General features: G+C 36.2%; 1 protein-coding gene across 5 annotated transcripts in view; it reads right to left on the bottom strand.

Annotated features, from left to right (window-relative positions):
- NEK10 (NIMA related kinase 10) overlaps positions 1 to 18,124 on the bottom strand; it is a 219,079-nt gene that overhangs the window by 111,882 nt on the left and 89,073 nt on the right. For all 5 annotated transcript variants that reach the window (XM_045537824.1, XM_045537804.1, XM_045537820.1 and 2 more), the window contains one exon: positions 14,633 to 14,708. In XM_045537824.1, the coding sequence (XP_045393780.1) occupies positions 14,633 to 14,708 (76 nt within the window). The remainder of the gene's footprint in view (positions 1 to 14,632; positions 14,709 to 18,124) is intronic.

The following is an 18,124-nucleotide window of genomic DNA, read 5'->3' as shown; positions in this document are numbered from 1 at the left end:
AGGCGCTGAGCGGCAGGAGCTGAATGGGAGCAGGCTGTTCCAAATCAGAAAATGGAGGGCATCAAATCACCAAGCCATCCTTTTATAACCAGCTCTATGATATGTGAAATTAAAAGAAAAGACTTGTGTCACTAGTAACACACTATGCTTTCCCCACATTCAAGATTAGAGAAGATCACTGAACTGCACATAGCAGAAAGGTTTAAAATACTATAGCCAAAAATAAAATTTTTCTTTGTAAGTTCACATACAAGTGTAGTCAGAGTTTTTTATTCAGGCAGTAAGGAGGGGATGGTGTGCTAAAGGTTGACTTTGCCACAAAAAATTTTGTCTTCTTATTTCTAATTTATTTTTAGCCAATCGTACATGCCCTATGTTATATGAATTAGGAAAAAGCTGGAAATAATTTGAAGATCTAAAAAAAGGAGTTTAGTTGAATAAATTATGATTTATCTAGATAATAATACAGATATTAAAACTGAAGCTACAGAAAAGCACTCAAAATCAATATGTGTATAAGTATCTGTGTATGTACATAGAAAAAGATTTGGAATCTTTTTCCAGGGCACTAATTTTTGTTTTGTTTTTTTTTTTGAGTTTTTTCCCATCCTCATTAGTAGGATTATGAGTGCTCTTAATGAGACTTTTTTCTTTACTTTGTACTGAGAATATATTGCTTTTGCAATAAGAAAACAATATAGGAAATTTTAAACAACAAACTATGAACTCTTTATAGTCCTTTAATTTCTAATTCACTTTTATTCCATAATGACTACTGGATTTGGCAATATTTTCAGATATTTCTTTTTTTGATAGGGTCTTATGCTATTGGTAATTTATCTTTTCTCTTACTATTATAGATATGCTTCTAGGTCAACAAATATATTACTATATTACCACTCGTTGTTACTTACTAACCAATCTCCCATTTTACTGAAGAATATTCAGTTGGCTGAAAATGAATGAAGATATAAAATATCAAGTACACAGGAGTAAAAAAAGAGAAAAAAATTTAAATAATTAAAACTGTTAGGTGCCCAGAAAGAAATACTTCCTGAATATTATCAATAGATTTTAAAAATTGGTGATGAAAAATATTCATTTATAGTAATTTCATCATTTTGATTATATGGTTATCACAACCAATTTATTTTCAAATATTTTCCAAATTGGCTGGAGCCGAACTGATGTAGGGAAGCTCCAGAGTTTGTGGTGAGGGTTATTGTGGGGAAGGAGAAAAGGAAGAAGATTAGAAAATCTTTTGGGGGAATTTAGAATTTTACTTTGCTTCATCAGTCCTGAAGTAAATATGCCTGTATGTAAAGAAAAAAAATCTGTATTTAAGTTATAAAAGCAGCACTGAAATCACACTTTTAAAAAGGGACTGGTATCCCTCCTCATCAGATGGGCTCACATGACTTTCCAAAGATATTACAAGGTTTTCTATGAGATTTTCCTATGCAATATCTAGAAGTTTGAATTATTAAAAGATTAGAAGAACTATGATGAATAAGGAAAGAAATTTAGAAGAAAAAGCTTAAAAGAATTTTTCACTCTGTGAAGAATTGTTAACTGTTAGGTAGTGATCAGTTGCTTTGCATAGCCACTAAAATCCCAAAAGAATTTCAAGTCATGAGAGAAAGACTTCAATTGACACAACAACGCTTTTGGGCTTTTGGCTTTCTGGCTATAGAAATCTTCTAAGGCCCAAAACAGTAAAAAGAATTGATAAATTACCTTCATGGAGTCTTTTTCCCCCCTAACCTGTCATGAAGATAGTGAAAAATGAAACAGATGAGCACTTGGTAGGTCTTGACTTCAGGAAAGGACTCGAACTAAATGTTCCTTTTCAGGTTTCTCTGATCCTACTGCTTTATGGTCTCTATTAAGAGGACCTTAATGGGAATCAATTAACTGTAAATACAGTAAGGAGTCGGGGCAATTAAACAAATGGATTACGTTCACCTGGTGATTACACTCCAGCCATCAAATGATTACCCTACTTTGAGTCCCAAACACAAATTGAATTCAGACCCAACAGCCTAGAAATTTCTCATTATACATCAACTGCCATTTGTTTGTCTCTAATGATTTTTTTTTAGGAAAAAAACAGCTGGCATTATAGGTTGACATCACCCATTTTGTATTTGTATTCAAGCCAAGTATCACCAGCTTTTAAAATTCAAGTACATAATTAAATAAAGTAATTATGGTGATTTCACAAGAAGGATAATACAATCTCTCAATTACAATATATAATTATACAAATGCCTTTCTCTAAATATAAAGTCACATAAAAATGTGTATTCTTGCTCCTTAACAACAGACTGAAAAAAAAAAGCAGTCAAGTAACTTCCAAATAAACATTTGATAGTCTTCAAATTAGTAGAGACCCTCACAGAGAGAACATTCCTCTCTGCTTCTGATTTTCAGTTATTATCACATCCATTTTTAAATGACCATTACCTCATCAGCCTGGTATTGCTATCTTATTTGCAAAGTCAGTGTAGGCAGCCCAAAACTATAGGAAGGCAGAAAGTCTCTCTGGGTGAGACTGGGGAAAAATTTTTCTCAACTCCATCTAACTATGAGAAAATCTGAAAACAATTGTCAGGGATTTTTAATGACTTCCAACTATCAACACAGAAGAATATGTCCAGAGAGCATGAGAAAAAAAGTTAGATTTTTTTCAGAGAACAAAAAGGGACCATACACACATCTTCTCTTTGGCATGTACAAGGACTTTGAGGCCACCCTCCAAGCATTATCTATTGCGTTGGTCAGAGTCGTTTTCACAGCTGAAGGAGATGTTGTAGGTGTCCTACCAACATCCCCAACGCTTAATTCTTCAGAGCACACTGGAGTGAATTCCAATTGTTTTCAGGTTTGTCTGAGGATTTTCTTTAACCCCTTAACGTTCTCTGTCTGCAGCAGGATTGGGCTGAAGTGCTGATGAAGTAATGTACTCCAGAAACAGCCTTTTTTTTGTTTTTTTTTTTTGGTTTTTTTTGAGACAGAGTCTCACTCTGTTGCCCGGGCTAGAGTGAGTGCCGTGGCGTCAGCCTAGCTCACAGCAACCTCAGACTCCTGGGCTTAAGCGATCCTACTGCCTCAGCCTCCCGGGTAGCTGGGACTACAGGCATGCGCCACCATGCCCGGCTAATTTTTTCTATATATATTTTAGTTGGCCAGATAATTTCTTTCTATTTTTAGTAGAGACGGGGTCTCGCTCTTGCTCAGGCTGATCTCGAACTCCTGACCTTGAGCTATCCACTCACCTTGGCCTCCCAGAGTGCTAGGATTACAAGCGTGAGCCACCGCGCCCAGCCAGGAACAGCCTTTTATCATTCACTGGTAAGAGCTGGGGTATAAATACCCGACTGTCTCTCTTTGGGTGGGATAATTCTGAGTTATTTGTTTAAGTGGACTCCCAAGTTCCTTAACAGATTTGAGCTCCAGTTGCCCACAGTGGTAACTTGCCCAAGAAATTCTGTATCAGCTGATTTCCCTTTTCTATCTCACTTCCCCACCCTGCTACCCACGTTTCCTAGGAACACCTCCAGAATAAACCACCTGCACTTGAATCCTTGTCTCAGGGCCTGCTGTTAGGGCCGCCCAAACTAAGAAACAAGTAAAAGAAACCCAACAAGGTTAGGCAAATAGAGGTATCTATTGATAGCTTTCTCCAAGTGCAGGAACAGCAAAGCTACAGCAGGGTCTTGGGAAAATGGAATCTAGGGCATGGACATTGCCAGAACTCTTTCTCTCTCTCTCTTACTCTCTCCAAGTGTTGACCTGATTTTGTCAGACTGGCCTCCTCCATGCTACAAAAATGGTCACCAAACACTCCTAGGCTTTTCGTCAAGCTTCCACTCTTGACTGAGCTCCAGCTCAACACATTCTCAGCAATGAATTCTAATTGGGTCAGCCTGAATCAAAGAAACACTCCTACTTCTATAATTTTTGGCTACAAGGACATGAATGCTTTGGCTACAAGGACTGGCCCACTATATATGGCCAAGGAGGCAGGATCTCTAAATCAATGGGACTTACTAAGTCATTTGCTTAGAGTGAAAGGGGAGAAAGAAATATTTTCTTAAAGAATGAGGCTTTGCTCCCAGCCTGACAACAGCTAATATTTATTGAATCCCTGCTATATTAGATACTACTACCTATCTATCCATCCATCTAACCATCCTCATAACAACCCTATGATACAGAAACACCCCCACCCATTTCAAATGAAGAAATTGAGGCCTAGAAAAATTAAGTAGCATGGCCAAAGTTCAAAAGGAAGGTGAAGAGCTAGGACTAAAGCCAGGCACTCCAGGTCTAGAGTCTGCACCACATCCAGTTGGCTCCCAAGGGAAGGGACAGCCACATAGCAGCAATGCCCACTGAGCTCAGGTGCACACATGTCCACTGACATCTCACTACTCCTCTCACTCATGCGGTTCTGGGGCACTGTTTATTAAGTTCATAGATAAAGTAGACTTTGATATGAAAATCAGAAATGAATTCAGAGGAAATAAGGTGAGGAGGAGCTGAGCAGATTTAGAGGCAAATGCCTTATTGGGGACTAAATATGGCCTTCTTGGAAACTTAGAGCATTAAAATGAGATTAGCTAATTTATATATAAACTTCAGAATTTAATCCCCAAGTGTGTGGATCCTAGAAGTATGCCTTTCTGTGAAAATGAAGGTTTTTAAATGGTTGAGTGTTGCCAATGTATATCAAAGTTACATGCAGTTCACATTTTCAAATCTTAATTTTGACATTTTATTATAGGACATAAAATTGTTACAGTTTGACAGTTTATTATTTTGTTTTAATGTGTACTTTTTAAAAAAAGAAATCCTCCTCCAAAAGGAAGCTTGAATTTCAAAACATTGGTCTTCTAACTAATATTACATTATTTTAGAGAAAACAATTTCTGGCACTGCAAAGGAAGGTTTTCTTTTATTGGCATTATGCTATTTCTTCTAGAGTTGTTATAGACAGTCTGAAATGCCAAGATCAAAACATTAATAATTAAAACTAAATTTTAAAACTTAATCATAGTATAAAGTACTAATATTAGCTAAATAAGTTATGAAATAAATTGACATAAAGTGATACTAATGTAAAGCCATTTGGAGTAATTCACTCATAAGAATAGGACAAGTTGAATGGTGCCCAAAAAAATAATGTTTCCTTAATTCCTTTACCTTTGATATGGTAATTTGGCTTTCATATTTCTCCATTATTTAAATCCTCTGACTCCTCCACTGTTTCTTTCTTTTTGGGGGGGGGGAATATAACAAATTTATTTGTTACATTTATGCACATGTGTTTCTTTTCTCTGTTTATCCTCACTGCATTGCTTTCTTTTCTCTTTTATCTTCTGATCCCTTGTTACCATTTTATTCCTCAGTCAGACTCACTTCTAAGTACATACTGTCATAATGTCTGAATCTGAGGGAAATGTAAGTCCCTTTGTATAATCATTCCATTGTACATAGAATATGGCACAATTATTATACAGAAAGGTATGGCGCCCACCTCAACCCCTCAGTCTTTCCCTTCAGTTTTGCAGCACTGGTAGGTCCCTGCTCTGCCTGCAGCTTTCCGTATTGTCCTGGGGACAATATTATATATTATTATATACTATTTCCTATATACACCCAATGGAGGCTCATTACAAGCATTACAAGATTTCTAACCCTTGACCCTTCTACATGCGACTGATATTTAGCTCCATGTGTGTGTGTTTGTGTTGTGTGTGTATGTGAATGTATTTATCTCTCCAAATTAAATTGAATTCTCCTTGTGAGAAAGAACTAAATCACCTGCTCCTGACAAGTAAATGCTGGATTATCTACTTGAGGGACAAGTAAAATGAAGAACACACATCTCTTTTCTTCCCTTTCTCCAGTTTCATTCCACAGATCTTCCAAAAAACAGCACTTCCATTAAGTGACTGTCAGGCTGAGAGATACCCAGTGGCTCTACAATGCCAAGAGGAAAATTCCAAGTCTTCCATTATCACAGCATAAATCTCAACCCAGCCAAATGATAGCTCCTGCTCTTCCCCAAATATGCTGAGCCTATTCAGAATTGAACTGAAGGAAGATTTAATTTTTACAATTCAAAAGGATATTCTGGAGATGTACCAATGCTGGTGGCACAGAGAAATAAAACAACTATTGTACAGAGGAAACAAAGGCATGGAACATGCCCCAGCAGGGCGCACCCCTATTCTACTAGTTGCCTGGTCCATGGGTATACTGGGCCAAACCCTGAAGTTACTTAATGTGTCAGTTATTAATTTATTGCCTCAGTTCTTAACGGACCCTTCAAATAAACTATGGAATCCCTCCAAGTATTTTTCCTTTAAAGTGAACACAGTGTTAAGCTTTCTCTGTTGATGGTGCTGGAAGGACACTGCAGGGGGAAGAGGCTTCCTGCAATTTCTGGCATGGGCCAGGGGTAGGCAGTATAGATAGGCATGGGACTAGCTAGTAGAGAGCCTGTCTCAGCCACAGGCCCAGAATATTCTCCCTCTGAAACCCTGCAGCCTAAGCCTGGTGACCAACTTTCTGCAGGCCTCGAAACACAGTCTGTGCCCTCTGAAGGGCTCCTGCTCTGCAGTGCCTGGGCTCACCCCCACTCCTCCCTCCCTGTGGCCCTGAACTCTGAAGGTTTTCTGCACCTGTGGCAGCTGGACTCCCACTACATGCCCACGCCATGGGGTGCTGATGCCTTATTTCCTCACCTGCACTGCAGAGGGTTTCTCCCTGTGTGCCCAGAAGCTCCAAACAGCCTGGCCCGTCCAGCCAACTTTTCTGCTATCTATTGAGCTACCACACCTTTTCCAAAAAGGCTGAACCCCTTCCAAGTTTGTCCTTTCTTGGTACTGTCCCTCAGCCCTAGGGCACCATGTAGAGTTTCCTTATATCTTATAGTTACTCTTTTATCATAGTTAATCATTTTTTATATTAAACTTCCCCTACATTAGCTCACTGTGTCATTTCTATCTCCTTATTAGATCTAGGCTGCTAACTTCATTCTAAAGAGATTTGGTGCTGATATGACAATTGTTAGTTAAAAATAAACTATTGCTTTGTTTCACAGGCCTTCATTTCTGAAGTCACTTAGGAGATTATGCTTCTTTTTAAATGACCTACAGTACTACATTATGGTTTGGTAAATATGGCCACAAATTCTGTATACCTCTTTCCATCTAGAAGTAAATGTATTCCCCTTCCCCTTGAATTTGGGCTGGCCTTGACTTGCTTTGCCCAATAGAATGTGGCACAAGAGATGTTAAGTGGCATCCAAGCTGGCCCTTAAAGGCTAGCACAAAGAGAAGTAAAAGTTACTGGAAATCAAGAAGGCGGGAGGAAGGAAGAAGGGAGGGGAGAAAACCTACTAAAAGGTACAGTGAACACTATTCAGGTGATGGGCACATTGATAGCCCTGACTTAAACATTATAAAAGTTATCCATGCAACAAAATCATTTGTACCCTCTTAATATTTTGAAATTTAAAAAAAAAGAAGAAAAAGGGCCTTGCAGATCCCACCTTTGCCCTCCTGGAATGCTGTTCTAACACTGTCATGTAAATGAAAGGCCACCTGGATGAGGTCCAAGCTTCAGCACCAACTGCTGGATAAGCAAGGCCATCTTGGACCTTGCAGCTGAGCCTGTATCCAGCTGAATGCATCCACGTGAGCCCAGGGGAAACCAAAAGAGAAACTGCCAAGCAAACCCACACAAACTGTTGATTTAAGCAACTAAATTTTGGGATGGATTGTTATACATCAATGGATAACTGAAATATACATCTCCCCATCATCAAAATGATTCTCCTAATTTCTTAACTACTCAGTAAATTAATTTCTGATAAATACATGAGGACATTCTCTTGACCAAATTTCCCCACCCTTAGAAAAATATGTTAAAGGAAGACATCTTATCATTACATATTCTTTCTCACATCTCTTTCCAAGAGGAAATGTGAAATACTATACATAATGACTTGGGTATCAAATGTTTAAAACGACAAACTAGACAAACAACTTAAATAAATATGGAGAAAGAAATCCAATGTTTACAGACCCATGTTTACTTGTAAAAATAAAGACTATAAAGAAACAAGAGAAAGAAGATGTGGAAACTGAAGATAAGTCATCTTGAATTACCAGTCAAAAAAGAAGAAAGAGCTTCCACTGACAGAATCAGTCATCACAGAGCTCCCTTTCTTGCTTTTTTGTGCTGCTGGGGAGTTCGGAACAAATCAGACTCTGAAAAATCTATACTGTATATGACACTATGTATCTATATTCAGACTTTTGATTTTGGCTGAACCAAGTGTTTCACATTGCCAGAGACATGCAAAATGAAAACTAGGCATATCTTAACTATATACTATAACATGTTTTGTCTTCCACCCATATATTTCCTATAGTGTCAGCAGATTCAAAGACACTGTAATGTCAAAATTACATGAAGCTATAAATGTTCTTAAGATAGAATTTTTTTTTCTTTTCTAGAAGCTCCACAACTTTTTTTTTTCTCCTTAGTAATAGGATTTTGCTATGTTGCCTAGGCTGGTCTCAAACTCCTGGGTTAAAGTGATCCTTCCTCACTCCGCCTCCCAAGTAGCTGGGACTACAAGCATGTGCCAGAAAAGTATCTCTAGGTATTATTATCTGCTATCAATATTCAATAACCTACCTAAAAATTTTTAAAAAGTCTTAAATGATGAGAAAATAACCATAAAAATAAAGAAAATTTTAAAGCAAGAATTTTTAGTTGAATAAAAGTAAACTTGACAAATAATAAATGTACTGATCAAGGCTACCTGGGATGTATACATTCTGAATAACAAATCACAGTAACCCTGAAGCAAACATCAATCATAGTGCAATATTCATAATTCTTGACACATGGCCACCAATTATTCACTGCTCAATTAGGGGGCAGTGTAGCAGAGTGGTTAAGAGCACACATTCTGGAGTTAGGCTGTATAGATTTGAATCCAGGCTCCTCCACTTACCAGTTGTATGATGTGGGGCAAGATTATTTAACCTTCCTTAAGATTAGTTAAGATAGTCATACTTATCTTAAAGGACATTTAAGGATTAAATGACTTAATATTTATAGAGCACTTAACAGGACCTACCACTTGCTAATCTCTGTATAAATGTTTGATAAATAAAAATAAATGAAAATATGTGGACAGCAACATAATGCTAGGCAACATGTGATGGAGAATCATTAATATATTAATATGCTCTCTAGTGATTTCTATTTAGTAGCTTCCATTTAAATTTGAGACCATGTGACCTATTTCATTGCATCTTTAAGATAGATGTATGTAGAGTTCAGTTTGTACAATAAAATCCTGAGTTCACTCAAAATTCTTAACTCTGTGTGTGTGTGTGTGTGTGTGTGTGTGTGTGTACATGTCTTTATGGAGCTGCAAGAAACGAGGGAAGCATGAAGAAGGCACGGAGGGTGATGTTACTGAGGTAAGTCTTATCCTTCTTGGCCACAGAAAAACCATAAATAGAAGTAATTAAAGCACAAGCAAAAGTATTCCCCACCTGCTTGCTCAAAGCACCACTATAGAAAGCTCTGTTCCCATAGGTTTCTTATCTTTGCATGCTAAATACTTCTTACTTCCCTTTCATATTTCTCACCTGCCTGGGCCTGGTTGCTAGAAAAGCCTGGTCCCTACCAGTAACCAAAGCAGCCTTCCAGGGGTCAAATATAGAGACAGGGAGAAAGAAAGCACTATAAATAAATACAGCATAATTAATTCTTCTCTATTGTGACTATTAAGAAACACATCTGATACTTAGGTGCAATATAATCTATACATTCAAATGAGTACTATCCTTTCAAACTTTAGCCTGACAGCAAATGGCAATCACTATTATCTAGAGTGTGTTTACCATATGCCAGCACCAGATATGCATCACCTCATTTACTCTTACAACAATCTTAGGAAATGGGCACAATTATTATTATTATCCTCAGGTTGCAGATGAGGAAACTGAGGCATAAGAAGTTCAATAATTTAAAACTCTCATCTGCAGATCTAGAATTTAAACCCAGACAGGCTGATTCCAGAGTTTGTGCTCTTAATAATGATCTATTAACCTGCTTGTCAGTACTATGTTCTTATTCCAATTATGCTCTTATTTTTGAAAATTCCTCTTTAGCAATTTCCTTCAGGGCCAAATTATCAGTCACAGAAGAATACTTGTCTCAATAATTTCTAATCATTCCACGTTTTATTTTTTTTTAATGATAACATCCTACTTGATCTCATTATTCATTGTTCTAGTAACTGCAGAAGATATAATGATAAAATAAATATATGGAAAAAACAAAATAAAGCAAACCCTGTCATCAAGGTACTTACTATCTCAAACTAAAAGCATTCACTTCAGGGTCACTGGGGTAAAAAAGTAAGAGAAGTTCAAAGACATGGTATTACCTTAGAGCCCATTAAAAATGCATACTAATTTTTAATCACATTAATGCAGAATGACTTATCTTCACTTTAATTATTCAAAATATTTATTAACATTCTGGCAGTCAACTCCTCTAGGCCCTGGGGAAACAGTGGTGAACAAAGGAGACAAAAGTCCTACCTCATGGAGCTTGTGTTGTAGTGGAAAGACACATGATAAACCAATTCAAGTACAATATAAGGTCAGGTAGACGCAAGGGCAATGAAAAAATAAAGCAGGATACAGGGATAAGGTCTGAAGGGAGGTTGCTATTTTGGGCAGGTGATCAGGGAAATCCTCCGCACAAAAGTGACATTTAAGCAGAGACCAGAATGAAGCAAGGAAGTAAACTATGCAGTTATCTGGAAGAAGAACATTCCGGGGAGGAACATTTTGAAGATCTGAAGAAACAGCAAGGGAGAGAGTGATAGGGAAATTTGTTACAATAAAAAGAAGCAATTTTTCTTTATAGTTATATTATTTCAGGTATTGTTTATAATCATGCAAGTATTAGATCATTCATGTAGGAAATATTTCTTGTGAGTTTACAGAGTACCAGACTTTGGGCTCAGTGCTGGGGAGAGAGGTGAACAAAATCATCATGGCTTAACACAAAATAAATAAAAAATCAACTGTGTGAAGGAAAAGTACATGGAATGTGTAGACCAGAAGAAATATATCTTGTTTAGGGGAGTTCATCTGAGTAGGCTACATTCCATCTGAGAGCTAAAGGATAGGTAAGAATTAACCAGATGACAAAGGGAAAAAGTACTCCAGGTAAAAAGAGGAGCATGTGCAACAGGCCTGTGGCCAGATGGAGCCCAGACGGAACAGCTAGGAATTGCTAGAGTAAAGCCTGCTTTGAGGTAAAGCTGGAGAACTTGGCAGACACCAGGGTACACTTGTAGCCATTCTGAAGACTTGGTCTTTGCATTAGCAACTGGATGTCACTGAAGTGTTATAAGCCACTTAAAATTTTCAGAATTTTGAGTTCATTATACTCTTCTTAAGAACTTAAGAGGTATAGTCAATTATTGGGCATGCTTCATTTCATCTCTACTTGCCCATGTTTACCTACAGGCTTATTCTGATCCATCTAATAAAAACTTTACCAGCTTCTCTCCTAATTATGTAGTGTCAGAATATGAATAGGATGATACCAAGCAATAGAATCTTAGATAATTCCCATTCCAGGAATAGTTGAAGTTTTCCATTTTTATTATATCATGCTTATTTATTAAACCCCATATATGTTCCATGAAAAACTGGCCTAAAATATTTCTATAATATGCAATGCAATTGAAAGTATTGTGCAGTTTGTTCTCTGGAAAATGCAGTTGAAGATGGTGTGCAGTGTTTGTTGTTCTCTGGAGTTGGAGTAAGATACAGAGATAAAAAACAGAAACCAGTACCATATTTTGAGATGATTTTCCTTGAGAAAGATAACAGAAACCTGCCTAATAATGAATCACATCAGATGAAGAAAAAAAGATTTTACAGACCTTCTGTTCTAGCACAATTGGTCCAGCAATGTGCCCACAAACCCTTTATCTAGCAGCTGAACATGGAATAAAAAATGCTTTGAAGTATTTCCTACAAGTTGACAAAGAAACTTTCTTCCATTGAATAAATTAATATCTGAGGAAGTAAAAGCAAAGGAAAGGACAAAATGAGATGAGGGCATCAAACTCTGGAGACCCTGGAGAGAAGGGACAGAGGTGCCACAGGCATCTTGGGCCTACACTTACAGGCTCAGAGAAGCACCAAATGACTACAGAAACATTATAGAATTACAGAAATTTACAGAATGTCAGGACCCTGGCCAGGTCCCCTTCTACTCACATTTCCTGAGCAAGTCTATGGCACCATATCTCAAGCAATGCCCTGCCACTCTCTGCCTGAGGCCCTCTCCCCAGCCCAAGCTCATGCAAGCCAAAAGCACCTGGGCATCAGCCCCCTAGACCAGCCCTCAGTCAAGTGCTGAGGGCTCCCACTTGTAACTGAAAAAAATATATACCCCCACCTCCTATCCTGTGTTTAGAACCACTCTAAAACATCTTCTGTACTGTAGCTCAGGTAAGGCTCTATGAGCCTGATTATTAATGTGCATTATACTGGCTGCTTCCCAGTGTTTCCTGACACCACCTCCCAAATAAACATTCGCTCACGTTCTGCTTTTGGAGAATCCCAAACTAAGAAAGTAACATAATATAATTTAGGACTGAGTTCTTTAACTTCATACTCAGTTTAAGACATCAAAAGTTAGGAAGAAAGATGGCTTATAAGCTCAACTTCATAGTAAAGCCCATCACACAGGGCATTTCTAAAAACCGGGGGAGAGGGGAGATGAGAGAAGGGAGTAGAAAGAAAAAATTTTAAGCAATTTAAAAGAATTATGGGTTTGATAGAAAGATAAACAGTAATAAGATATACTGTACATATTATTAAAACAATCATGACTCCGGGCGGGGGAAGGGCAATATACGTAACCTAAACTTGTGTACTCCCATAATACGCTGAAATAAAAAAAAAAAATCATGGTATACCTACACGAAATAATGGTTATCTATATTAGTAGGTTCAGCTTTATAAACTCTTCAGTTAATTTAAAAATTAAATGAAGTGTGAATTTGTATTTGGACTAATAAAGCAAAAAAGTTGTCATGTTTTAGATTTCTTCCTACCCTACTCTATAGATTCTCTCTGCCTCAAACACACACACACACATACATGCACATACATACACATACTACACACACACACACACACACACAAAGTTGACACTACCATATGAACAATTCTAAACTTAATTCACAATCTCAGGAATAAAAGTCAGCTTCTACCAAGTACGACCAACTGAAATTTCAGTTTGTATTTTATTTGTTCTGTAATTTTAATTGACAATCAAATCTGCTCACGAATATATGATTATATAACACTTTTGTGATCAAATTTTTATTATTTATTTAAAAAGTACAAAGTGAAGCAAAAGAAATTATTCTTCTAACAGCAAGTAATGGATGGGTCAGCTTTATTGTTAAAAGGTTAAGCATACAGATACACTTGCAGTTTTCAAGCTACATATTAGCCTGGCCACCAATCTCTTTGTATCTTCTCATGAAACTAATTTTAAGAATAAAGATATAAGAAATTTCCAGTAAAATGAAAGTCAACCTCTAAAAACACTATTCTGAACACTCTTGTATGAAAGGATTTTGTAAAATAGGAGCTGTTATTTGCAGACAATTTTCACCATTCCTCAAGAAGATTCACGTTTAATTCTATTGCCAGGACTCAACTTTAAAACTATAGGCTGGATTTATTTTAAAAAATGGAAAGTGTCTTGATTGCTTGACCTGTTGAATCATATTTCAGAATATTTTCCTAAAATCTGCTTTCCTACTGACTACCATATCTGTTTGCTAATTTCAACAAATTCAGACAAATGATATGTGATTTGGAAAAGAAGATTCTCACTTCATAATAATTAATGGCTTGCAAAGGAACCCTCAAAGTATGCTAAAGAACTTACAAGTGTCTCAATTTATCAAAATATAAACACTCACTTACCCAAGAAGCAACTCACTTTTTATAAACGTGTCTAAGTACACGTGTCATTATTTATTCATTCATGCAATAAAATGTATTCAATGTCTATTATTTGCAAGACACTAGGATAGGTAATAGGACACAAAAATCCTTTCCCTTGAATGTTTATAGGTAGGAAAGAGGAAAAGCCTCATACATACAAGTAGGCACAATGAAATATTTCAAGTATCACGTTGGGAAGCACATCTACTATTAACTGTTCATTCTCAGATTCATTGAACGACTATTGCACATCTACTATACACTAAGGGTCACTTCAATTCTTAGTTTAGAAAAGTAGTTCCCATGATAGGCAGAGCTACCTTAGAGGAAATATTGTTTTTTGTGGTGGCTGTTTTAAACACACATAATGATCCACAATTCTATTCGTGTGTATTACCCAGGTAATGGGGAAAAAAAAAAAGGATTATATAACCTTTCTTTCCTAAAATCCTCTTTCCTTCTCAAGCCAAGAATAAAAACAAAAGCCCAAACCAGTTAAATATGATATCTGAGAGCCACAAAACAATTGTCCTTACCAGGAATACAGGATTGTTCCAACAACAGATGTGAGTTTACTGTTTTCTTGTTTTTGCTTTGCCAGGCCAAAGTCAGCTAAAATTCACAAAACAAAGCAATATGTTACTATGTTTTCCCAGAATTAGCATTGTTCCTTAGCTTTTGATTTTCTACACGATAACTATTACACTTCACAGCCCCATGTGCCAATCTTCCACATCACTCCCAGTCTTAATTAATGGCATATATACATAGTTTGACATAGTGACATTTATCATTTAAAAAAAAACTAAAATAAATCTTGCTTATCGAAACGTAGGACAAAGTACTTACTGAACTGTGATTCTACTTTTTAGGGTATCCTTTACAACTTTCAAATAAATAGAATGAATCTAACATTTTGGCATATGGCAGTCATCACCTCATTAGGACAAAAGAAAAGTAAGCCATGAAGAGTAAGGTAACCACTGTGAAGATCTAGCCCTGAAATTAACTGGCATCTATTTGTACTAAGTCACAGTAAATACGATGTTCAGAATCATCTCAAAATATTTACATATTAACAAAGGATTGTGATTTTTATCATAGAACACCAAATATCTATACTTAATATTAGCACTAGCTTGTATTTTTTAAAAAACACCTTCACATACTTCTCTTTTTTTAAACCACTCAGCAACTTAGGTCAAAGTGGTTAACACAGATATTCTTCCTATCCTCTTCATGCAGATTCATCAACATTTCAAGAGGTTTAATTACCAGAATTTCACTAAAAGACAGGCTTAACCCAGGCAAGAATTCAAGCTGCTTTTCCTAATAAGCTTTGATGTTCACAATAGCACTTCGTAAAGTACAGCAAATGCTTATGGAATTTCATTGCAATGGACTTTAATGGAGTATGTGATTATTTATACATATGAAAATGCTTTTCAGGTTGAAAATATTCCAAGGTAGTCTCCCTTGAAAATAACAAAAATTCACAATGAGTACTATTATTAATAATAGTTACATATTTATTAAACAGCAGCCTAAACTAGCACAAATTCAGCAACTGACATGAATTGCCTCATTTAATAATACTCATAGCAACTCCGAAAGATAGGTATTATTGTTAGTATAGCCTAGTGCTTAAAAGTTAGGACTCTGGAATTGGACTGCTATTCATATCCTGGCTTCATTATATTATAACCTCAGTAACCCTGGTCAGGTTAACTTCCCTTTGCAATAACTTTCTGATCTGTAAAATAAGAATTATAATGGTATAGTACCTGTATAGCAGTAAATAGTAGAGTATAATAGTAAATAGTGTAGTATAATAGTAACAGTTAAATAATTTAATATATGGAAATGTCATGTATACATTATATATAAAAAGTATATGTAGTAGAGTATTTAACAATTGATGTATATTATTATGTAATCTTCACAATCACCCATTTTATAGATGAGGAAACAAGCTCAGAGAGAATGAGTAACTTGCCAACTGTCTTGCATGGAAAAATTAACAGAGTCAGATATTAATCTGGGGTTACTTGATTCTAAAGCTCAAAATCTTTGTCAAAAGTTGACAATACTGCCAACAAAGAAAAATCAGGCCTATATCAATTCAATGACAAGTTCAACCAAAAATTTGAGAGGCCGGGCGCGGTGGCTCACACCTGTAATCCTAGCACTCTGGGAGGCCAAGGTGGGTGGATAGCTCAAGATCAGGAGTTTGAGACCCTGTCTCTACTAAAAAAACAGAAAGAAATTATCTGGCCAACTGAAATATATATAGAAAAAATTAGCCGGGCATGGTGGCACATGCCTGTAGTCCCAGCTACTCGGGAGGCTGAGGCAGGAGGATTGCTTAAGCCCAGGAGTCGGAGGTTGCCGTGAGCTAGGCTGACGCCACGGCACTCACTCTAGCCTGGGCAACAAAGCGAGACTCTGTCTCAAAAAAAAAAAAAAAAAAAATATATATATATATATATATATATATATATATATATATATACCATTCTGCACAAACTCTACCATAAAATAGAACAGAAGGGGACACTTCCCAACTCATTTCATAAAGCCTACATTACTTACACCAAAGCTAGACAAAGACATTACAAGAAAAGAAAATTACACGGCAATAGTTCCATGAACATAGACACAAAAATTGTCAACAAAATATAAGTAAATCAAATCCAGTCACATATAAAAAGAATAATACACAATGACCAAGTGGGGTTTATGCCAGAACCACAACTGATTCAACATTTAAAAATCCATCAATGTAGTTCACAAGATCAACCCATAAAAGAAGGAAAACTACTATATATGATCATCTCAAAAGAAGTACAAAAACCATTTGACAAAATTCAACATCTACTCCTTTCAACAAACTAGGAATAGACTGATAGTTCCTTAACCTGATAAAGGGTATCTACAGAAAACCTACAGCTAACATCCTGCTTAAAATGCTGAAGATCTGAATGTTTTCCCCTAAAGTTCAAAAACAAGACAAAGATGTCTACCACTCTCACCATTCCTATTCAACATTGTATTGAAGGTTCAAGTAAGTGCAACATTTGCATACAAATTTTTGTGTAAATGTAATTTTTAATTTCTATTTGGTAAATGCCTTGGAGTAGGATTACTGGATCATATTATCAAAAAGTATGTATTTAACCTGATTTTTAAAAAATGCAAAGCCAAAATGCTTTCCAGTGTTTTCTCTCACCAGAACCATGTGAGAGTTCCAGTTGCTTCTGCATCCCCACCAGCATTTGATATTGTCAGTTTTTGCTTAATTAACCATTCTATAGGTATGTTGTGATATATTAGTATAGTTTTCATTTGCATTTTGCATTTTCTTAATGATTATTGGTGTTGAACATTTTTCATGTAATTATTTGCCATCTGGTTATCTATTTTAGTGAAGTATCTCTTCAAATTTTTTGCTTATCTTTTATTAGGTTGTTTGTTTTCTTATTATTGAGTTTTGGATACAAATTATTTGTCAGAAATATGAGTTGCAAATATTTTCTCCTAGTCTGTAGCTCGCCTTTTCATTCTCTTAATAATGTTTTTCATAGACAGAAGTTTAAACTTTGATGAAGTCAAGTTTATTAATTTTTTTGTTTTATATATTATGGTTTTGATGTTATATTTAAGAAATATTTGCCTAGCCAAAGATTACAAAGACTATATCCATTTTCTTCTATTATATCTGTTTTCTTCTATTAGTGTAAGGTTTTTTTTTTTAATTTCAAAATATTATGGAGGTACAAACGTTTTTGGTTACATGTATCAATTTTGCTATGCTGGAATCAGAGTTATAAGTGTGTCCATAATCTAGATAGTGTTTATTGTACTCATTAGGTAGGTTTTCACCCATCCCCTCCTCCCCCTTCCCCCTGCTTGATTTCCACTGAGTTTTACTTCCCTCTGTGCACATATGTGTTCATTGGTTAGCTCCAGTTTAATGGCGAGTACATGTGGTATTTGTTTTTCCATTCTTTAGATACTTCACTTAGAAT

Source organism: Lemur catta, chromosome 1, assembly GCF_020740605.2.
Source record: "Lemur catta isolate mLemCat1 chromosome 1, mLemCat1.pri, whole genome shotgun sequence".
NCBI classification, from domain to species: domain Eukaryota; kingdom Metazoa; phylum Chordata; class Mammalia; order Primates; family Lemuridae; genus Lemur; species Lemur catta.
Note: the sequence above shows the minus strand (reverse complement) of the source record. Positions and strands in the feature narration are given on the sequence as shown.